This window comes from Wyeomyia smithii, chromosome 3 (genome assembly GCF_029784165.1).
Source record: "Wyeomyia smithii strain HCP4-BCI-WySm-NY-G18 chromosome 3, ASM2978416v1, whole genome shotgun sequence".
NCBI classification, from domain to species: Eukaryota; Metazoa; Arthropoda; class Insecta; order Diptera; family Culicidae; genus Wyeomyia; species Wyeomyia smithii.
The window spans coordinates 205,454,185-205,473,760 of record NC_073696.1 but is presented as its reverse complement, the minus strand read 5'-3'; the positions used below and the strand labels follow the sequence as shown (position 1 = coordinate 205,473,760).

Sequence of the window (19,576 nt, the reverse complement as noted above, 5' to 3'; positions counted from 1 at the left end):
ACCTAGACCTTATTATCCGGCGAAATAACCCAAAAACATGTTTTTTTTGTATATTCGTCACAGGTTACTGAACCGGGCTTTCAAACGACTCTGCTAATCTTATCGAGCAGCTATTCTAAGCACGTTATCATACTGGAGCGGCAATTGTTGGTCGGCTTGATACAGAATCTGCCTGTCCTCGTACAACTGGGGGGTCAAATGCGGTAATAATATATCAGTTTTGAACTTTCGTTTGTTTTAAGCAGTTTGCCCCAATTTGTGCTAGTGCGAAAATGGTGTGGGGTTTTGTTATTGTAATACTTCTGGTATTACTAATTAACTACGGTATCAAAGATCTCATTTCAAAACACTCCGTTAAAATACCAGGGCCGAGAAAACTTCCGTTTATCGGAAGTATGCAAGTTTTTAACAATCGTAAACCAGAAGGTGAGTATTCTATGCTTGCTGAATGTAATCTATTTGGCGAATTTCTAGTCGTGACAATGTAAGTTACTTATGGACCATTCGAAGCGTTTTGTTTGCAACAAGGCTTTTTTACAATACTTCATAATATCTCTGATATTGTCTTTTCGGTCTTTTTGGAAAAAGATGTTTGTCTACAGTAGACAAACTTCTGTTTTAATACCAAAAATCCAACATTATAGCAATCGAAATAGATTTCAAACTGCATAATATCGCAGACACCTACATCTTAGAACTCAAAACAATGTTGTTTCACTTGTTACCAGTCACAATGACAAGTACAAATATTGTTTAAGTAACAGATTCATCAGTTTATCACAAGAACTAAACCAGCGTCAATGTTATCTTCATCGGAGCTAGGAGCAATCCAAAGGTGAAATATTTTTTGCAAACACTGGCTGTTACGAGTTTTTGCTTGAAAAAATAGATTAGATTTTGAAAGCATTGATGCTATATGATAATGCGTTTTAATTTTCTAGCTGCAAATGCATTGTACACAATTTGTTTCTTCAATTTTCTTATAACTAGTATTGAATTCTAACCACCGCATGGTCATTTTTAGCAATAAAAATTGATGTTATCTGATTGCATATATGGAGGAGCGATTTCAATGGAGTTAAATAAAAAACGACTTCTGCATGTTTTCCGTCTTTTTTTGTATAATTTTGAGAAATATTTTGCATTGCTGTTAATTACAACAAGGCTAACAAGAACTTCACTAGAGAAGAATATTTCCGAGGCTACTAGGGGCACCAAAACTCACAGTAATGGCTAAAAAGCTATAATATTTTATTTTTTCTAGTTTGAACTGTAGGACAAAGTTCTATTCGTTTTTGCGACCAGTGGTAAAATGTGAGATTCTAGTGGTTGTCCTAAATGCTGATGTTAACAACGATAAAATTAAATTTGTGTATGTATCCGTTTATTTTATAGTAGTTGACCCAGCGAACTTTATCCCGTCCATTTTTTTCTTTATTTAAATAATTTTTAACATTCCAAATTCGAATCGAATATTGGATACGATCAAAGTCAAAAGGTAAATCGTTTGGAATGATTGGTTTTATCGGTATGATAACAATTTCGTTCTTTGTACATTACCTCGATTCTGGAAATATCTATATTGAGTAGATCGGCAACTGTGGGGGACAAAAAGTTGCACATTGCTGTTCCGAAGACTTGCCGAAAGTGTTTTTCACGGTATGAAAAATAATTACATTACGATTCCGGAAGTTCCCATGTTGGGTGGAATTTGGTCACTTTCGACTTCCTCCCCTCCCCCTCCCTTCCAGAGTACGGACAAGTGTCAAACCACCATGAAGATTTGTATAAGAGCCTTCGTTTTCAGAATAAGAGGGGTGTCAAATCATCACAAAAATATTTTTTGCTCTCAAAAACCTTCACATGCCAAATTTGGTTCCGCATACTTGATTAGCTCTTGAGTTGTGAAGAAATTTGTGTTTCACTCGTATGGGAGCCCCCTCTTCCAGAAGAGGGGGAATGTCGAACCACCATGAATTTTTTTCTTACTCTTAAAAACCTTAACATATCGAATTTGGTTGTATTTGATGGATTGGTTCTCGAATTGTGCGAAATTTGTGTTTCATTTAAATAAAAGCTTCCCTTCCAGAAGAGGGAAGGTGTCGAACCACCATGAACATATTTATTACCCCTAAGATATTCACATGCCAAATTTGGTTGTATTTGCTTGATTGGTTCTCTAGTTGTACGAAATTTGCATTCCATTTGTATGGGACCACTCCTTTCCAGAAGAGGGAGGGGTATCGAACCATCATTGATTTTTTTTTGCCTTTAAAAACTTTTACAACTGAAATTATTTCGGAATATTTTCGAGGCTCTACGAGATAACATAACATAAGAGATCAATAACAAATACGCTCAGCACATAATGACAGTATGTATATGTAAGCTCTCTCTCTCTCTCTCTCTCTCTCTCTCTCTCTCTCTCTCTCTCTCTCTCTCTCTCTCTCTCCTTTCATTATGCCAATAATTTTTGTTTTGTTTATGCATATTCAGTCCTATTCGAAATGGGGCCGAAACAAGGAGACTGGTGCAAGCGCATTGTACAGTTTCGACTGGGCTGTAGAAAAAAATTTCGGTTTCGACTGTCTTCCGGTTTCGACTGTGTATAATTTCCTGCAAACCTCAACAACAATTCGCCAGGAAGGTGGTGAAAGACAGGCCACAGTAATGGACTACAAAGAACTTTGTTCTTTTTGTCTAAATCAGTGGTTCACAACCTTTCTGGCTCCGCGGTTTCTTTCGCTGAACACAAAGAGCTTCGCGGCCTCCTTTGCGAAGCACAGAGAACTTCGCGCCCCCCCCCCCCAAAAGAATTAAGGATATTATATTTGCAATACGCTGCTACGGTTTTTAGTTTCATATCGTCCTGCAAGTCGAATTTGTTTCAAGTTTTGGTCCTAGTTGTTGGAGAACATCCGCTTTCACAGTGGTATCTAGAAAAAAATTTTAATTACCTGTCATATTAGCCAACAGCTTCGTGCCCCTCCCCTGGATGAGCCTCGCGGCTCCCTTGCTGGTCACGAACCCCCGGTTGGGATCCACTGGTATAAATCATGGTTCAAGCCTTGTAGCCCAGAATGAATGTTTGAAGAAAATTTTGATTCTATTTATTGACATGTACCAGGTTTTCAACCCGAACCCGATGTGTACGGGTCGGGTTTGGGTTTCGAGCTTAAAATTCTGAAACCCGACAATATTTAGGCTGTATAATGCTTTAGTCTCGGCATCATGGGAATGCTTCGTCGGGAAGGCGCCCACGGGCCTTTCTCAAATGTTCATTAATTTTTTTGTTGATAATGAATGTAGGTATACGGAACGACGGGACTCGTTTAGCAGCCAACTAAAGTTTTTTTCATCACTAGCGGACCACTTTTTATTTTGATCACTTGACAAAATTTCTCACTAACCTAAGAATGCTTTAATCTTCGAAATGTTCATTTCAAATTTCCTAAAACAAGCTTGAGTTAGCAGAAATATATGAGATGAATTTCTAAAATTCCTAAATTTCAACTGTATGTATTTTCATCTGTTTTCACTGCGTTGAAGAAAATCAAAAGTTGCCAAATCAGTTTCTGTTAATACGAAAAAATCATACTGAAAATGTTGAATTATTCCGACATAATTGACATGAATCTACAGCACTGTAGTGGTTTCCTAGGTTACCTAGGATGTTTCCTAGGATTTTGCACGTCAACAACTACAGCGGAAATCTAGGCAACCTACTACGACGGGCTGCGGCTACGTTCATTCATGATAATGTGATTCGTTCATGATTAACTTACCTTACCAATCAGACGAGAGCCGTGGTGGCTCGTGCTGTATCAAGAATTTGTCGCCATGGTGCTCGGTTTTGGGCTGTGTTTCGCCAGTTCCCCAGGCGTCTCATCACCCGCAAGTCTCCTTCGATCTGGTCGAGCCATCGTGCACGCTGCGCCCCTCTATTTCTGGTGCCGGCAGGGTTGCTGAAGAGAAGTGATTTCACAGGGTTGCCGTCCGGCATCCTTACGACATGACCGGCCCATCGCAACCTATTAAATTTCGCCAGGTGCCGTCGCCATTCTCCGTCGTCCGTCTGTACTCCACCGTAGATAGTCCGTAGCACCTTCCGTTCAGAAACTCCAAGAGCGTTAAGGTCCTCCGCGAGAAGCGTTGTTGTCTCGATCCCGTAGAGGACTACCGGTCTTATCAGGGTTTTGTACAGCCTCAACTTCGTGCGTCGTCGCACTCGATTCGATCAAAGTGTCTTCCGATGTGAAAAGTAGGCACGATTTCCTGCCTGGATGCGTCTCTGGATCTCTTTGCTGGTGTTATTGTCGGCGGTCACCAGTGACCCCAAATACACAAACTCATCGACCACCTCAAGCTCATCACCGTCTACAGAGACTTGAGTTGGGAGGCTGATGTTGTTCTCCTTGGAGCCTCTCGCTCGCATGTATTTTGTTTTCGACGCATTTATCCGCAGTCCGATCCGTCCAGCTTCGACTTTCAGTCGGGCGTAAGTTTCCTCCGCCGTCGCAAAGTTACGTGATATGATGTCGAAGTCATCCGCGAAGCCCAGAAGCTGAACAGACCTTGTGAAAATTGTGCCCCTCGTGTCGATGCCCGCCCTCCGGATCACACCCTCAAGGGCGATGTTAAACAGCAAACAGGAAAGTCCATCACCTTGTCTCAACCCTCTGCGCGATTCAAAGGGACTCGAGAGTATCCCCGAAACACGCACGAAGCACATCACTTGCGCCATGGTAGCTCTGATCAATCGAGTCAGTTTATCCGGAAATCCGTTGTCGTGCATGATCTGCCATAGCTGTTCTCGATCGACTGTATCATAGGCCGCCGTGAAGTCAATGAAGATGTGATGTGTGGGCACGTTGTACTCGCGACATTTCTGTAAGATCTGTCGGATTGAGAAGATCTGGTCCGTGGTGGCACGGGCTCGCATGAAACCCGCTTGATACTGACCCACGAACCTCCTGGTTAAAGGTGATTGACGACGGAACAGGATCTGTGAGAGTATTTTGTAGGCGGCATTGATAAGCGAGATACCGCGGTAGTTGCGACACTCCAGCTTGTCGCCCTTCTTGTAGATGGGACAGATGACTCCCTCCATCCACTCGTCTGGTAGTTTCTCCTCCTCCCAAATCCTGGAAATGACCCAGTGCAGCGCTCTAGCCAGCGCCTCTCTTCCATGTTTCAAGAGCTCGCTCGGCAATCCGTCTTTGCCTGCGGCTTAATTGTTTTTCAGCTTCCCGATCTCACAAAGAACTTCGTGAATATCGGAGGCTGGTACTCGGTCATCCGCTGCTGGTGCTTCTAGGTCAGTTCCTGCTCCGCTTCTGTTCACTGTTTTGCCATTCAGGTGTCCATCGAAGCACTCCTTCCACCTGTCGACCACCTCGCTGGCATCCGTGAGAAGGTTCCCATCCGCGTCGTTGCACATGTCGGCTTGCGGCATATAGCCTCTGCGGGACTGGTTTACCATCTCATAGAATTCCCGCGTTTCACTGGCACGGTATAGCTGCTCCAGCTCCTCATGCTCACGATCCTCTTGCTGGCGCTTCTTTCGTCTGAGAATCGTGGTCATGTCGTTCCGTGCCCGTTTGTAATTGGCCTTGTTCTCTCTCGTTGACCTGCCCAGGTATATCGCCCAGGTCCGGTTCTTCTCATTCACCGCTGCCTTGCACTCCCCGTCATACCAGTCGTTTCTGCCACTAGGTGCTTCCACTCCTAGTGTCGCCGTTGCGGTCTTCACGATAGCTGTGCGAATGCTGCACCAGCCGTCTTCGAGAGGCAATGCGCCCAGCCCCTCCGCCGTAAGTAGCACCCCTTCAAGCTGTTGCGCGTATTCCTCCGTAGCCTGGGAGTTCCGGAGCTGCTTAATGTTGAGCCGCGGGGTTCGGCGATGTCGCGCGTGGTATACGGTCGACAGTTTTGAGCGCAATGATACCGCAACTAGGTAGTGGTCCGAGCCAATATCCGCACCGCGATAGGTACGTACGCTTGTAATGTCTGAGAAGAACCGGCCGTCGATGAGGACATGGTCAATTTGATTTGCTATACGTTGGTCAGGTGATCTCCAGGTGGTTTTATGGATGTCCTTACGGGGAAAGAAGGTACTTCGGACTGCCAGTCCTCGGGAAGCTGCGAAGTTGACGCATCACTGGTCGTTGTCGTTCGTCACGGTGTGCAGGCTATGTGGGCCGATCACCGGCTTGTACATTTCTTCCTTACCGATCTGCGCGTTCATGTCCCCGATGACGATCTTGATGTCTCTACGCGTGCAGCTATCGTAGAATTTCTCCAGCTGTGCGTAGAACTCTTCTTTCTCTACATTGGGTCTTCCTTCGTGAGGGCAGTGCACATTGAGGATAGTGTAGTTGTAGAACCAGCCTTTTATTCTCAACAAACACCAATGTCGAAGTGGCGGGGTTCTAGCTGATCCAGCAGAATCCGGTCGCCCCCCGGGGCGTTCAGCGATCTACAGTTCCATGTACCGAGCTTCCAATCGTCGTCCCTATTTCGTCGCCTAGGTCGTTGCCAATTGTTCCGGTCCGTATTCAATTCTTGATTGTTCGTAGTATTTTAATGTTTCGGCATGCTGCCTTACTAGAGCTGCGGATGCCTAGTCTCGCGACGGAGCTGCCGTCTTGGGTGTAGCTAGCGAGACGCCGCATTTCATAGTTCAGCCGTCCGCTCCGGATCAGACGCTGTTTGAGCCGCCCCTAACATGGGGAACAGACGCTCGGACAAGCTGCCCTCCTAGGAGAGCAGCTCCCCCTTCCCTGTCAGCATACGACCAAGTTCCCACCGGTTCACCGATCTTCCCTTGGTTGCTCGTATCCCAGTCGGTTCCACGTGGAGGTAGGGATAGGAGTTGCTGGGCATTATGCTTTGGACCACACTGGGGTCTATTTTATGCCAACTAGTAGGGGTGTACTGCTGGTACGCACTGCCCAGCCGTTTACCATTCATGATTAACAGTGTGATGAATATGGGGGCGTCGTGAGATGAATAATTGAGCAGTGATTCAAGTTTTGAGATGGATATGGAAGCGTTGTGAAAAATGGTTTGTTTCACAAAATTTAGGATATAACTAGTTAAGTTTACTAAATATACAATGCTAAACGATTCCATAAGAGCACTAAGCGTAATTCGTTAATTTGTTCAATGACTTTGTGAAAATTTGGTGTTTAATGCGTGCATTATTCGTGAATATCTGCTTAATGAGATGAATAATGGAACAGTTCCCTCTTCATGAGAAATGGATCGGTTTTTCTTCAGGTACGTCTACCTTTTTTATCAGCAGTAGAAAAAAACCAAAATTTTAGTCGTCATATTTGCGGATTTTTTTCAAGAAATTATTCCTAGAAGTGTTTCGTGATTTCCAGTCCAAACCAGCAGTTCAAACATGTAGCCAAAAAACTGATTTCTCTTCTATTTTGGATTTTTAATAAGTCACTGAAATCCGGACGCATCCTCAAGTGAAATTGAAAAAAATCTTTGAAACATAACTGTCAATTTAAAATCCGTCTTACATTTCTTCATCCAGATCTTGCTGACGAAAGTTAGGGAATAATATCAAGTTTCCATGAACAATTAATTTGATAGGAAAATTCAAGTGTTTAGTGTTTACTTTCTAGTTTTCTTAAATAATATTTGAAATTTGAACTAAATAAATCATTAGTTTACAAATAAAGTGAAAAATGTCTAGGGGTACTGGGGGTAAGCAGGGCCCCCTAAGGAAAAAGATGATTCTTTAGTAACACTTGATGGCGAATATTGTTACATTTCTTTCGCAGAATCATTGCCCAGATTGTTTTCTACAATATATGAAGGTTTTCAGTACTTTCAAACTGTTATTTTACAAGAAATAGTGAAGTTTTGAAACTAAGATAAAAACGACGTTGAACAATCAGTGCGGGTGAAACCGGCACCCCTTGGGGGTAACACCGGCACCTAAGTTTGTTCATGAATTAACTCGAATTAACTGAACCAATTTGAATTCAGAAACCGCCGAATGAGAAATCTTACATTTCTGTATGTTACTGTTGAATTTGGTTGTTGTCGGTTAGCTGGTTCTGGGCAGATTGCCGGAACGAATTCCGGTGAACATTATATATAAACAATGAAAGAACTTGATACTCGGCAAGCCTATCATGCCGCACTTTAAATCATATTATTAACTAGTTTCATTGAAGCCAGGATCACATTGACCACACCGGAGCATATTTCAAATACCACCGGGAAAGCCGTAAGTTTTGTGACTTGATTCAGTACATTTGACACCTCTAATAACCCTTGGAATCATTCATAAATCACAGGAGAGCTTGAGTGCATGGTTCTAAGTCGAATAATTAATTTATTTATCAGCGAGACATCGGTAATAGATGAGAAATATGTGTCAGTAACATCCAACTAGCCTCAGACCATGTCGGGCTTACCCCACTCACTGGGTGACGGTGTTACCCCGACAGCACACATTTTTTTAAAAGAGTTTTTACAAATTTATCGTTTCAATTTACCTCAGATCGAATTCCTGTGATTGCTAACAATACAGGCAATAGATTGTAGAGCAACGAAAAATTATTTTAGTCTTTTCAAATCCACTCACGAAAAACTACATCCGTTTACGCATCAGCTGCAGTAGCGTATGTTTTGTCTAATATTTTGACGTTTGACGTTTTTCGGTGGCTTCGATGTGTCTTAAAATGTCTTGAATATTAAATACCAACACTTCACATATTCCAAAACACAGTTAATTAGCGTTTTCTAGTAAAATCCTAGGGGTGACGGTCTTACCCTCAGTGCCGGGCTTACCCCCAGTACCCCTAAATTTAACTTTTTTTTGAAAACCCAACATTCCTTTATAACTTATTTTCATTTCTCCATCCAGGACTTTTTATCAGAAGTTGCGTTATAATTTCAAGTTTCTTTGAATGCAAATTTAAAAAAAAACAACCCTTATTTTTGGCTTAAAAATAGGTTAATAGGTATGTTTTTTCGTAAAGCACTATTAGTTTCCTAGAATTCGTTTCCAAACAGTTTTATGTACAACTAATGGTTTCCGATTTACAATGCTTTAAACAAAACCAATGCCAAAATACATACGCCTATTTAGGAAATTACCCTTACTAACACGTAGAGAATCCATCCCCAGGATACCTATAACTCGGTGACGGAATCATGAAAGGAATCGCAAACACGATCCGGAGAATTCACGATTTTTATTTCAAAAATCCTAGAGCCATATACAGGGCATTCCTGAGGATTCCTTTTCAGGAACCCTTTTCAAATTTTAATAATTCCTTCACTCACGGAAAATACCCAGTTTGCTAAGCCAAACACGTGGGTCGATCAAATTTTTGCGAGTTTCCAGATCATTTGGCATGATAACGCTCTCCATCCTTTCAGCTAAACATCGTAAGACGCGACGAATGAGTTTGATAGTTTTTAGCAAAAAAAGAAATACACCCAATATTATTGTTTTTGCCTTTCTCCTAGAAAGGTATAGCAATCACTGGAAAAACCAAAGGTATAAAAGTGCTCCAATGGGTCCAATCTCGTATATCAATCGACTTAGTTTGACGAGCTGAGCATTTTCTGTATGTGTGTGTGTATGTGTATGTGTGTGTGTGTATGTAACGCTCTCCCAATCTCACTCGATTTTCTCAGAGATGGCTGGACCGATATTCATGAAATTAATTGCAAATGAGAGGTCTAGTTGCCCCATAAGACCCTATTTAATTTCATTGCAATCGGATTTTTAGTTTAGAGGTTATGTTTAAAAATGTGAAAATCACGAAACATCATTATCTCAGAAACTACTCAACCGATTTTAACAAAATTGGTTTTAAATGAACGAGCTACTTAAAAAACCCTTACCTTTGAGTTTCATGAAGATTGAACGTTTGGTTCAGAAGTTGTTTAAAGAAACGTGTTCTGGAGAGTGTTTAATCTCACTCATGTTTCTCAGAGATGGCTGGACCGATTTCCACAAAATCAGTGTCTTTTGGAAGGTCTAGTTACCCCATAAGACCCTATTGATTTTTTTTTTGCGATCGGACTATTACTTTGCTTGTTATGTTTAAAAATGTGAAATCCAGCTTTGAAAAGAAACATATTCCGAAGACTACTTAAACTCACTCACTTTTCTCAGAGATGGCTGAACCACTTTCCACGAAATTAGTGTCAAATGAAAGGTCTAGCTGCCTCATAACACCCTATTGAATTTCAATGTAATCGGTCTCTTACTTTGTCTGTAATGTATCAAAATATGAAAATCACGAAACTTCATTATCTCAGAAAGTACACAACCGATTTGAACAATATTGGTATCAAATGAACAGGCTAGTTAAAGGTTAATTGATGAAATTTATAGTGATTAAACACGTGGTTAAAAAATTGTGAAAATAAAAAAATGATAATGAAAATAAACATGTTCCGGTGACTTTTCAAATTCACTCGTTTTCCCAGAAATGGCTGGACTAAATTCAACAATCTTAGTGTCAAATGAAAAGTTTGGCTTTCCTATAGGGGGGTTGTCTCTCAAACTCACAAGTAAGAAATTTTATAGCAATTTGATATGTGGTTCAAAAGTTATGAAAAGAAACGAAATTCAAAGACTATTTATAACTGTAACTGCTTGGATCAAAACATATGGCCTCAACAAAATTTAAATGTGGTATTGTGCTATTCGTACGTCCCCGGTATTGCTCGTGATTGAAGTGTACGAAATTCAAGGTCATTTCTTTTATTTCGCTATTTCTTCAGCACGAATATTTTACTCCAAATTAATATTTTTTTTAACGTTTTGCCTTTCTCCTAGAAAGGTATAGCAATCACTTGCAAAACCGAAGATATGAAAGTGCTCCAAAGGGCCGAATGGCATATATCACTGGACTCAGTTCGACGAGCTGAGCATTTTCAGTATGTATGTGTGTGTGTGTGTGTGTGTGTGTATGTGCAGATTTTTATTTTCACACACTTTTCTCAGAAATGGCTTGACCGATTTTAATGAAATTAAATGCAAATGAAAGTTCTAGTTGCCCCATAAGACCCTATTAAATTTCATTGAAATCGGATTTTTAGTTTAGAGGTTATGTATCAAAATGTAAAAATCACGAAACATCAATATCTCAGAAACCACACAACCGATTTCAATAAAATTGGTATCAAATGAACGGGCTATCTTAAAAACCGTTCACTTTTGAATTTTATATAGATTGAACATGTGGTTAAAAAGTTATGAAAAGAAACGTCTTCTGAAGACTGTTTAATTAAGACTGTTACTGATTTCACTTTGACAAAAACTCGATTGAAACAACGCTTCTACGTTTAGTTATTTTAGACAGAGCTTGCCCTAGATGCATTTAGAACATACAATTCACAATTTTTGGTTCCTTTTTTAAAGTGAAAAATCCTTTTTCATTAATTCAGTTTTCGAAAGAATGACTGGGGGGTTTAACAAGCAACCATGATTACCCTCCAATGATTAAGTTTTTGTTTCTAACCCTCCGATTGCTACTCTTCGGGTATCAAGGAAACTTTGTAGATTCAAGCGTAAAGAAAAGCTGCATTCCTGTTATGTTAAGTAAGTTACTTGATTTCGAATGGTTTTATGCTACTAAGATTCGAAACCTTGTCAAAAGGGAACTTGGTAACCGTGCGGTAGTTTTTACTTACGGGGTTCGTTTATAGAGGGTGAATCACGAAATACAGTTGATTAATTAATTCTTAGTAGATAAAGTAATTGATCTTATTGTTATAAAAAGGTGCGATTACTATATTCACTACTACTTATCGCCCTGCCGTTACTACTTAATGCGTATGAAACATATACCGTGAAAATGTGAAAAAAAAAATCACTTACAATACGGAATTCTTCTTGCTTTTGAGATTAAAACTGATGAATGATACCAATACCAGTTCTACAACATTATAGTGTAGCGTCTCTCAACACATACGTTGATAACAGTGTTTGTTCTGGTGCATATCATCCCAGTTCCGATCAATCAACACACTTGAAAATAATATTCAGACGCTTTTAAAGCGTAACAACAATCTGCTTTCTCTCAGTTGAGAGTTGGCCTGTGGCAAGGCCATACTTTTTTACTGCCGGAGAATCTAGTTTTGTTCGAATTTTTCATAGTAAAGCGGGTTCGTCAGCCGGTTTCATCTGTTCAGTAGTACTAGCATTCATTTACACGCGTTGATTCCGCATGCAGTAGAATGACCCTTCTCGAGTGGTTTATTGCGGTGCTTTTCGGAGTGCTCGGGGTTAATTACTTGCTGGTGCGTAGGAATTTGAAATACGGCAAGCAGTGGCCTGGACCGGCAGCATTTCCGCTAGTCGGATGCTATTATCTGTATCTGAATTTGAGTCCTGAAGGTAGGATTTTGACAAACAAAGAACCATTTATTTATTGCTGTTGTGAAGTTAGTGCTTAAAAAAATTCATCAAATATTAGTATTGTCTGAATGAGATAACGACAAGTGCTTGATTTCTCAAGTGCTTCCTGCTATATTCCCGACGTCTGCGTGACTTGGAGCATGCAGCTACGTAAAATATATATTAGCAATAAATTTTCTAAAATATTATTACGCGAATGTGTGTTGCATAATTGCTGAACAAGGTACTTTTAGAATGTGTTCATTTTGGACTGTTTACTATGAGTTCGAATCGGTTTTTTTTTCAGAAACGCTCCCGCAAATAAATTATACATATAATCCACTGCCAATCGTTATTTGCAGTGATAATAAAATGGGAACAGATTCATTTATTGCGTAGTTCGCCATGGACTGACGCTTCAAATGGATAATTATTATGTCGATTCACTTTCGAATGGTTTTACGTTTCTAATTTGAAAGATCCTATAATTGCAAGAGTGCGCTATTCAATTTGAAAATCTTACTATACCAATCAGTTGCAGAAATCTGCTAATTCGACTGGATTGATTTCTAAGCTATATATTACAGTTTAATACAGTTAATACTGAAAGCAATGTGTTGGTTGTGTTTGAAGAAAAAAGTGTATGTTTTTGGTCTCGATATTTGTGTGGTTGAAAAAACAAGTTACAATTGATTTGAGCAGAATATGGTTTATCGTTTATTTTGTATTTCCTCAATTTATATTTGTCACTGCACATTTAAATTCAATTTATTTAAATAATGGAACGGAGAACTTGCGTAAAATATTTATGATTGACAACAATAAACATTTTTGAATGGGGCCATCCACATACCACGCGTGGATAGCTTGGGGAGGGGGGGGGATTGGTTGGGAGGTTGTGTAATGTCCACGGTCCATACAAAATTTTTAGAATTTATATGGGCAATTGAGTTGTTTAGCTCACGGATTTCCGATTTTTATATATCATCTGAAAGAGTGTAATTTTCTGAGCAAAACGTGATTTATTAAAACTTTATATCATTATCCTTCGATTTTTAAATGAAGAATAAAAATTCGCTCTAGATCGCTACAATGACAGTTGGTATAAGGGCGAACTGTCATTGTAGCTATTCGAGCAGATTTCGAGCAGTTTAAAATCGTGAATTTAAAAAGCGAAGGACAACGATAGAATTTTTTCTTAAATCATGATTTAATTAGAAAATTCAGATCTCTCAGATGATATAAAAAGCTGATATAGCTAAACAACCCAATTGTCCACGGAATGGGGGGAGGGGGGCTAAAATCGTTAAAAATCAGTCCACGTGGTATGTGGATGGCCCCAATAAATAATTTTACTCGAGACGCACTTATTTTTGGCTCCGATCATGATTTGAATTTTATAACCACGTAGGTACATATTTTTGTTCCACTAATATCGTTAGAGAAACTCGGTAGCATAAATTAAACATCGTGTTTTTTAAAATCTTCAAAGAATGTTTGTAACTGATCATTTTTGTATTTTTTCCTTAGATGTCCTGAACTTCGTTTATTCATTAAATCTCCGCTACGGCAAACTATTCTGCGTTTGGATCGGAACTCGGTTGTCGCTGTTTTGTACCAACACCCGTGACTCGGAAACCGTCCTTAGCAGCCAGAAGTTGATTCGCAAATCCGAACTGTACAAATTTCTCGTACCATGGCTTGGAAATGGGTTGCTATTGAGTACGGATCAGAAGTGGTTCAACAAGCGCAAGATCCTCACGCCGGCTTTTCATTTCAAGATACTAGAACAGTTCATTGAAGTGTTTGACCGACAGAGCGGCATCCTTGCGCGAAAGCTAGCACCGGAAGCGACCGGAAAGTTGGTCAATATTTATCCGTATGTTACACTGGCAGCTTTGGATATTATCTGTGGTATAATGCGGTTCAATTCTTAGATAACTCATGAATCATTAGTATGCATAATTTTTTAGAGACGGCGATGGGAACCGCCATCAACGCACAGACGGATTCTGAGTCAAAGTATGTAAAAGCGGTCACTGAGTTGAGCTACTTATTGGCTGGTCGTTTTGTCAAGGTTTGGCAAAGATCAGACTTTCTTTTCAATCTATCACCCGATCGAAGGCGTCAGGACAAGGTAATCAAAGTGCTGCATGACTTCACAACAAGAATTATTCAATCGCGAAGACAAGAATTGTTGGAAAGTGGTGCCCAGGGCTTAGCTGGTGATGAAAGCATTGGTAGTAAGAAAAAAATGGCGTTTTTGGATGTCCTGCTGCAGGCTACCATTGAGGGACGTCCTTTGACAGACAAAGAAATCCAGGAGGAAGTGGACACCTTCATGTTTGAAGGGCATGATACGACCACCATTGCGATTGCTTTTACTCTGCTGCTGCTGGCTCGGAATCCAGACATTCAGGAGAAGGTTTATAAGGAAATCACGGAAATTATTGGTACAGACTTGAACACCCCGGTTACTTATCGAAACTTGCAGGACATGAAATACTTAGAGATGGTAATCAAGGAATCACTTCGTTTATATCCACCAGTACCTATAATTGCGCGCAAATTCACGGAGAAAACCACAATCGGTGAGCACTATACTGGGGCAAAAAATGAATTTTAACTTAATATATTTTTAAACTACAGATGGAAAAACGGTTCCGGAAGATACCAACTTCAATCTGGGCATCATTTTGATGCATCGTGATCCAACATTATTTGAGGACCCAGAACGCTTCGATCCCGAACGCTTCAACCCGGAAAGAACCATGGAACAGTCATCCCCCTACGCATACATTCCATTCAGCGCTGGACCTAGAAATTGTATAGGTATTTGATCATATTTTCCCACTCTTCAGATATCTATTTGTTAAGAAAAAATTTCCACTTGCAGGTCAAAAATTCGCCATGTTGGAACTCAAGAGTACTCTGTCAAAAGTGATTCGCCATTATCGGCTCACGGAAGCAGGACCGGAGCCAAAGCTGATTATGCAATTAACTTTGAAACCAAAGGATGGGTTGGAGATAGCTTTTGTGCCACGGACTTGAAGATTACAAACGATCGGTGCACACTTACAGACTGGAAATGTGATATCAATAAAGGATGTGTTTTATTACTATATATAATTTTTATAAACCATAGTTGTTGAAACACTACACACTTTTTGGTTTTATTTTTTTTTTCATATATATTTCCCACTTATTATTCAAGACTCTGTTGTGACTATACATTCGGTTTCGTATTCATTGTTATAATAACAGCTAACCATACTGTCTTTCGCTCTCTTGCTCGATGTTCGCACTAGTAAATAAATAACAATTTTTCAACAGGACCATCATAAGTCCGTCCGCCGCCTTAAGGTTTGTCTCACTATTTAGCCTAACTTCACAGACTGAGCAAGATCGCGCCAAATGACCTATGGTCGAATATCGACCATTTTTGATTTGAATGAAACTTTGCACACGTGTTTGGCTTAGCAAACTGAGCATTTTTCACAGGTGGAGAGATTTTTTACACCCATGAGTTACATTCTAAAAGGGGGTATGCCTTTTGGCATAGGTTTTATTCGAAGCATTGTAGCCCAGAAACCGTTGGTTGTATAGGAAAACTGTCTGAGAATGAGTTGTAGGGAAATAAAAATGCACCATAAAAAAATATACACTGTACAAAAAAATTTTTTTTTGACCAAAAAAAAATTAAAAATTAACATTTAATTTCAATTTAAAAATAAGAGTTGAATTTTTTATAAAGAAACTTGACGTTATTACGCAACTTTTAAAAGAAAATCCAGGATTATTATCCAGGTTATTATTAGTAAACAAGTAGGTAGTGTTGCACGACAAACATATTTTTTTATAAAACATTCGGCAAGGGGGAACGTGTAGGTAGGCTAAGGTTTAGCGCTTTAGTTATTTATCCAATCGTTTTGTTGTCAAAGAATGAGATGTATATTTTGATCAAGCATTCCAATGAACGTATCGTTTTTGCTGGAGAACTATGGACAAATTAAGAAAAACGTGTATTTTCCGAAATATTTATAACTTTTCGAGCTTAAATTAAAAATAACACGAAAACCGAACCGAAAACCGCCTTTAGAATGTTTACTACCAAGAGCTTTTTGATTCAAAATGACTCTCTGCATTTTTTGAAATCATCAGAATACAAATATTTTGAAACATCTTTGAATTAGAATTTTCATAAAAAAATCAATCTACCATAAAAAAATTATTTTTCATTTCTCCATCCTGGACTTTTTTTTTATAAGTTGCGTAATAACGTCAAGTTTCTTAAAAATAAAATAAAAAAAATGAACTCTTTTTTTTTTAAATTAAAATTGAATATTTATTTTTAATTTTTTTTTATCAAAAAAATTTTTTTTTGTACAGTGTATATTTTTTTATGGTGCATTTTTAATTCCCTACAACTCATTCTCAGACAGTTTTTCTATACAACCAACGGTTTTTGGGCTACAATGCTTCGAATAAAACCTATGCCAAAAAGCATACGCCCTTTTAGAATGTAACCCATGGGTATAAAAAATCTCTCCACCTGTGAAAAATGCTCAGTTTGCTAAGCAAAATACGTGTGCAAAGTTTCATTCAAATCAAAAATGGTCGATTAAATTTTCGCGTATTTCCAGGCGATTTGAAATGATTCTACCCAGACTAGTTCAACAGCATTTCAGGCAAGCTTTGACTGCGAATCAAGTGTCATTTTAGTAACACAAAAGCTCCAACGTTTTGGTCGACTTTTGGTTACCAAATAATTCGTTGAGCTTCCTGGTAGTTAGACCAGTAAAATTCTTTTGTACAAAACACATAGAAGGTAGCGGCATTGATTACAACATTGATTGCCATTTCGATGGTTATGAGCTTTCTTGATGATCGAACGTTAGTCTGTAATAGTCGTAGAACCAGGAACGGTAAAATGAAATACCGCACCTCAATCAGCTTTTGAAGAGCTAGTGAAGCGAGGGTGGCAACTATCCATAGCACACTATACCCTACGGTTGGTTGTCGTGCCCCAAACAGATTGAATCCTAATAGCACAATAACGCCGTAGTAAACTGGCACAGGAAGGTAGCGAGCGAACCACCAGCGACCATAGAAACGATTCCAAACATAGAATGTATAATGGCGATTATCAGCCAGCAGATAAGGATGTACAATTGTGTTTTGCTTGATGATGTATGCAAAAAGAACTGCACAACCGATGGAAAGGTGCCAGCGTTTACAAATAAAACGAAGTACTTGCCTAGAGGCTGTAAGAACTTGTGAACAACTGAACATTGCATAAAATAGGCAGAAATAGAACATCTGCAAAGAAAAAAAAAGAAAGTACATATATTCAACGTTAAGTAAAATATGTTGATGTACCTGCGGCAAATGAACTGCAGCTGTATGGGCCGTTTTGTCCCCTACGACGATAGATTCGTTCCAGAACAGAAAAACGATAAAAGCAAGAATGATTAGTATGTAGCCGTAGAACAACGCACATGCCCGTTGTAGAACCTCTCCCACCAGGCGAGGAGAGCGAAGCAGCACGATAACCGCACTGAATAAGCCCTAGACAAAACCAGTTAGTAAAGATTCGGTTGAACATATCAAACAGTATTTACCGACAAGCGTTGCCGATACCGAGTATGCAATGTCAAACTCAAGCCTAAGTCAATCACCTGTGAGCCTAACACAAAACCAACCCAAACGATGTTGGTTTGGCGCATCAACACCGCTAAGCTGCCCATTAATGCTCCCCAATTGTTCTTTTCCTGTATGGAAAAATAGATCATAGCCAGTACCATCGTAACCGATAAAACATCTGTGTAGTAAAGATGTGAAAAGAAGTACAGCGGAGGTAGTAACGCTAAAGATATAGTCTCGCGCAGGACATACGGATCAGTACGATTGGTGGTAAATTTTTTACGGATAGCAAATATAAGGCAAGCGTTGGCAATTGAAGCAAACACTGACGTCAAGCGTAGTGCGTAAGTTGTGCATAGTTCAAATGGACTAAGAAATAAGGCAGATATTAGGTATAGTCCAGGAAAAGTGGTGATCTTTGGATCCCACTAAAATATATAAAAAAATTATAGTAATTATTGACGAAACATTAGTAATAAAACAAACTTACAATATGAAATTCCCAGTTACAGTAGTGTTTTCCTTGTCGCAGGTGAAATTCCTCATCAACAACCAGCTTTGATGTATGGTACAGCAAGTGAAACAATCGTAACGTTACAATAGAATAAGTGGCAAGGAATATGTAGAAGAAAGTTCGGTTTTTCATTTCGCATACGGACTAGACTAGAAAATATTCAATCGAAATTGCAACTCTTGTTTTGTAATGTAATTGATCCAATGAAACGATGTTTTTGCGGTTTTTGCCGGCAAACTGATGTAAACAACGGTAGCCAGTTTACGACTGAGAGTTTACGAGTACGAAATCTTGGTGACATCAACGTAAACAACGTTGCAGACAGAGATGCCAGATGTTTTTGAAAAATGTGTGCAACTGCTCGAAAAACCGGAGAAAACTGCTTGAAGTCTAACAAACATTATCCGTATTTGAAAAAAATTCGCTCGCGCAGCTAAAAGCCTGCGAAAGTCTGCACACATTTTGATAAAATCTGCGCAATTATATGGAGACTCTGACAAAAATCTGCAGAAACTATGAAAAATCTGCAAATCAATAAATATCTGCACGCGGACTCTAAAAATCTGCACATCTGGTATCCCTGGTTGTAGACTAGTGGAATAAATGACCGACAAGGCTCATTTTAATGATAGTAGCGCCACAGATTCATGCGATGGGTGTCAGAAACTAGCAGTGAAGTGGAAAAATACTTATTTTAGGAACGAACAAATAAATAGATCGTATATTTTAAAAGATACTGCTGGTTTTATGGTTACAATATGATTAGCAATGATATGTAAAGCTAATATGTATTAATCGACTTAATCCTCGAGAAATAAATATGTTCTACACTAAATGCGGGTTGTTTGCCTCATAAATAACTCTTGCTTAATTCTACCGGGGTTAAGAAAATCAAAATTTGTAGATTTTTTTGAGTTGCTCGGCACTGGAAATAAAATACTCATTTTGTAAGGTTCTATCCATAGACCAATCACACGACCCACGCAGGAATAAATTAACTTTCAAGTCAGCGGGAGAAAATAGAAATTTCG

At 39.4% G+C, this 19,576-nt stretch overlaps 2 protein-coding genes across 3 annotated transcripts; one reads left to right on the top strand and one right to left on the bottom strand.

Moving 5' to 3' along the window:
- Window positions 1-246: 246 nt before the first annotated feature.
- Window positions 247-15,547, top strand: LOC129732683 (cytochrome P450 4d2-like). Of its 2 annotated transcripts, none has more exons than XM_055693780.1 (5): window positions 247-426; window positions 13,919-14,302; window positions 14,362-14,979; window positions 15,038-15,220; window positions 15,285-15,547. In XM_055693780.1, the coding sequence occupies exons 1-5, from the start codon at window positions 273-275 to the stop codon at window positions 15,437-15,439; spliced, it is 1,494 nt and encodes a 497-aa protein (XP_055549755.1). In that variant the 5' UTR covers window positions 247-272; the 3' UTR covers window positions 15,440-15,547. The 2 variants fall into 2 exon arrangements, with proteins under 2 accessions (XP_055549755.1, XP_055549754.1); XM_055693779.1 differs by lacking the exon at window positions 247-426 and adding an exon at window positions 12,066-12,388.
- On the bottom strand, window positions 15,500-18,845 carry LOC129732685 (putative Dol-P-Glc:Glc(2)Man(9)GlcNAc(2)-PP-Dol alpha-1,2-glucosyltransferase). The gene is made up of 4 exons (XM_055693782.1): window positions 18,522-18,845; window positions 18,010-18,459; window positions 17,768-17,956; window positions 15,500-17,707 (listed from the first exon to the last, which is right to left on the bottom strand). The coding sequence occupies exons 1-4, from the start codon at window positions 18,675-18,677 to the stop codon at window positions 17,147-17,149; spliced, it is 1,356 nt and encodes a 451-aa protein (XP_055549757.1). The 5' UTR covers window positions 18,678-18,845; the 3' UTR covers window positions 15,500-17,146.
- Between the last annotated feature and the right edge of the window lie 731 nt (window positions 18,846-19,576).

Excerpts from the sequence above, each read along its gene's own strand:
- LOC129732685 (XM_055693782.1), bottom strand. The coding sequence starts at position 18,677 with ATGAAAAACCGAACTTTCTTCTACATATTCCTTGCCACTTATTCTATT. Across the intron at positions 18,460-18,521 it reads GTAACTGGGAATTTCATATT|TGGGATCCAAAGATCACCAC; the intron begins GTAAGTTTGTTT and ends TATATATTTTAG. Across the intron at positions 17,708-17,767 it reads CTGCAGTTCATTTGCCGCAG|ATGTTCTATTTCTGCCTATT; the intron begins GTACATCAACAT and ends TTTTCTTTGCAG.
- LOC129732683 (XM_055693779.1), top strand. The coding sequence starts at position 12,229 with ATGACCCTTCTCGAGTGGTTTATTGCGGTGCTTTTCGGAGTGCTCGGG. Across the intron at positions 12,389-13,918 it reads TCTGAATTTGAGTCCTGAAG|ATGTCCTGAACTTCGTTTAT; the intron begins GTAGGATTTTGA and ends TTTTTTCCTTAG. Across the intron at positions 14,980-15,037 it reads CACGGAGAAAACCACAATCG|ATGGAAAAACGGTTCCGGAA; the intron begins GTGAGCACTATA and ends TTTAAACTACAG.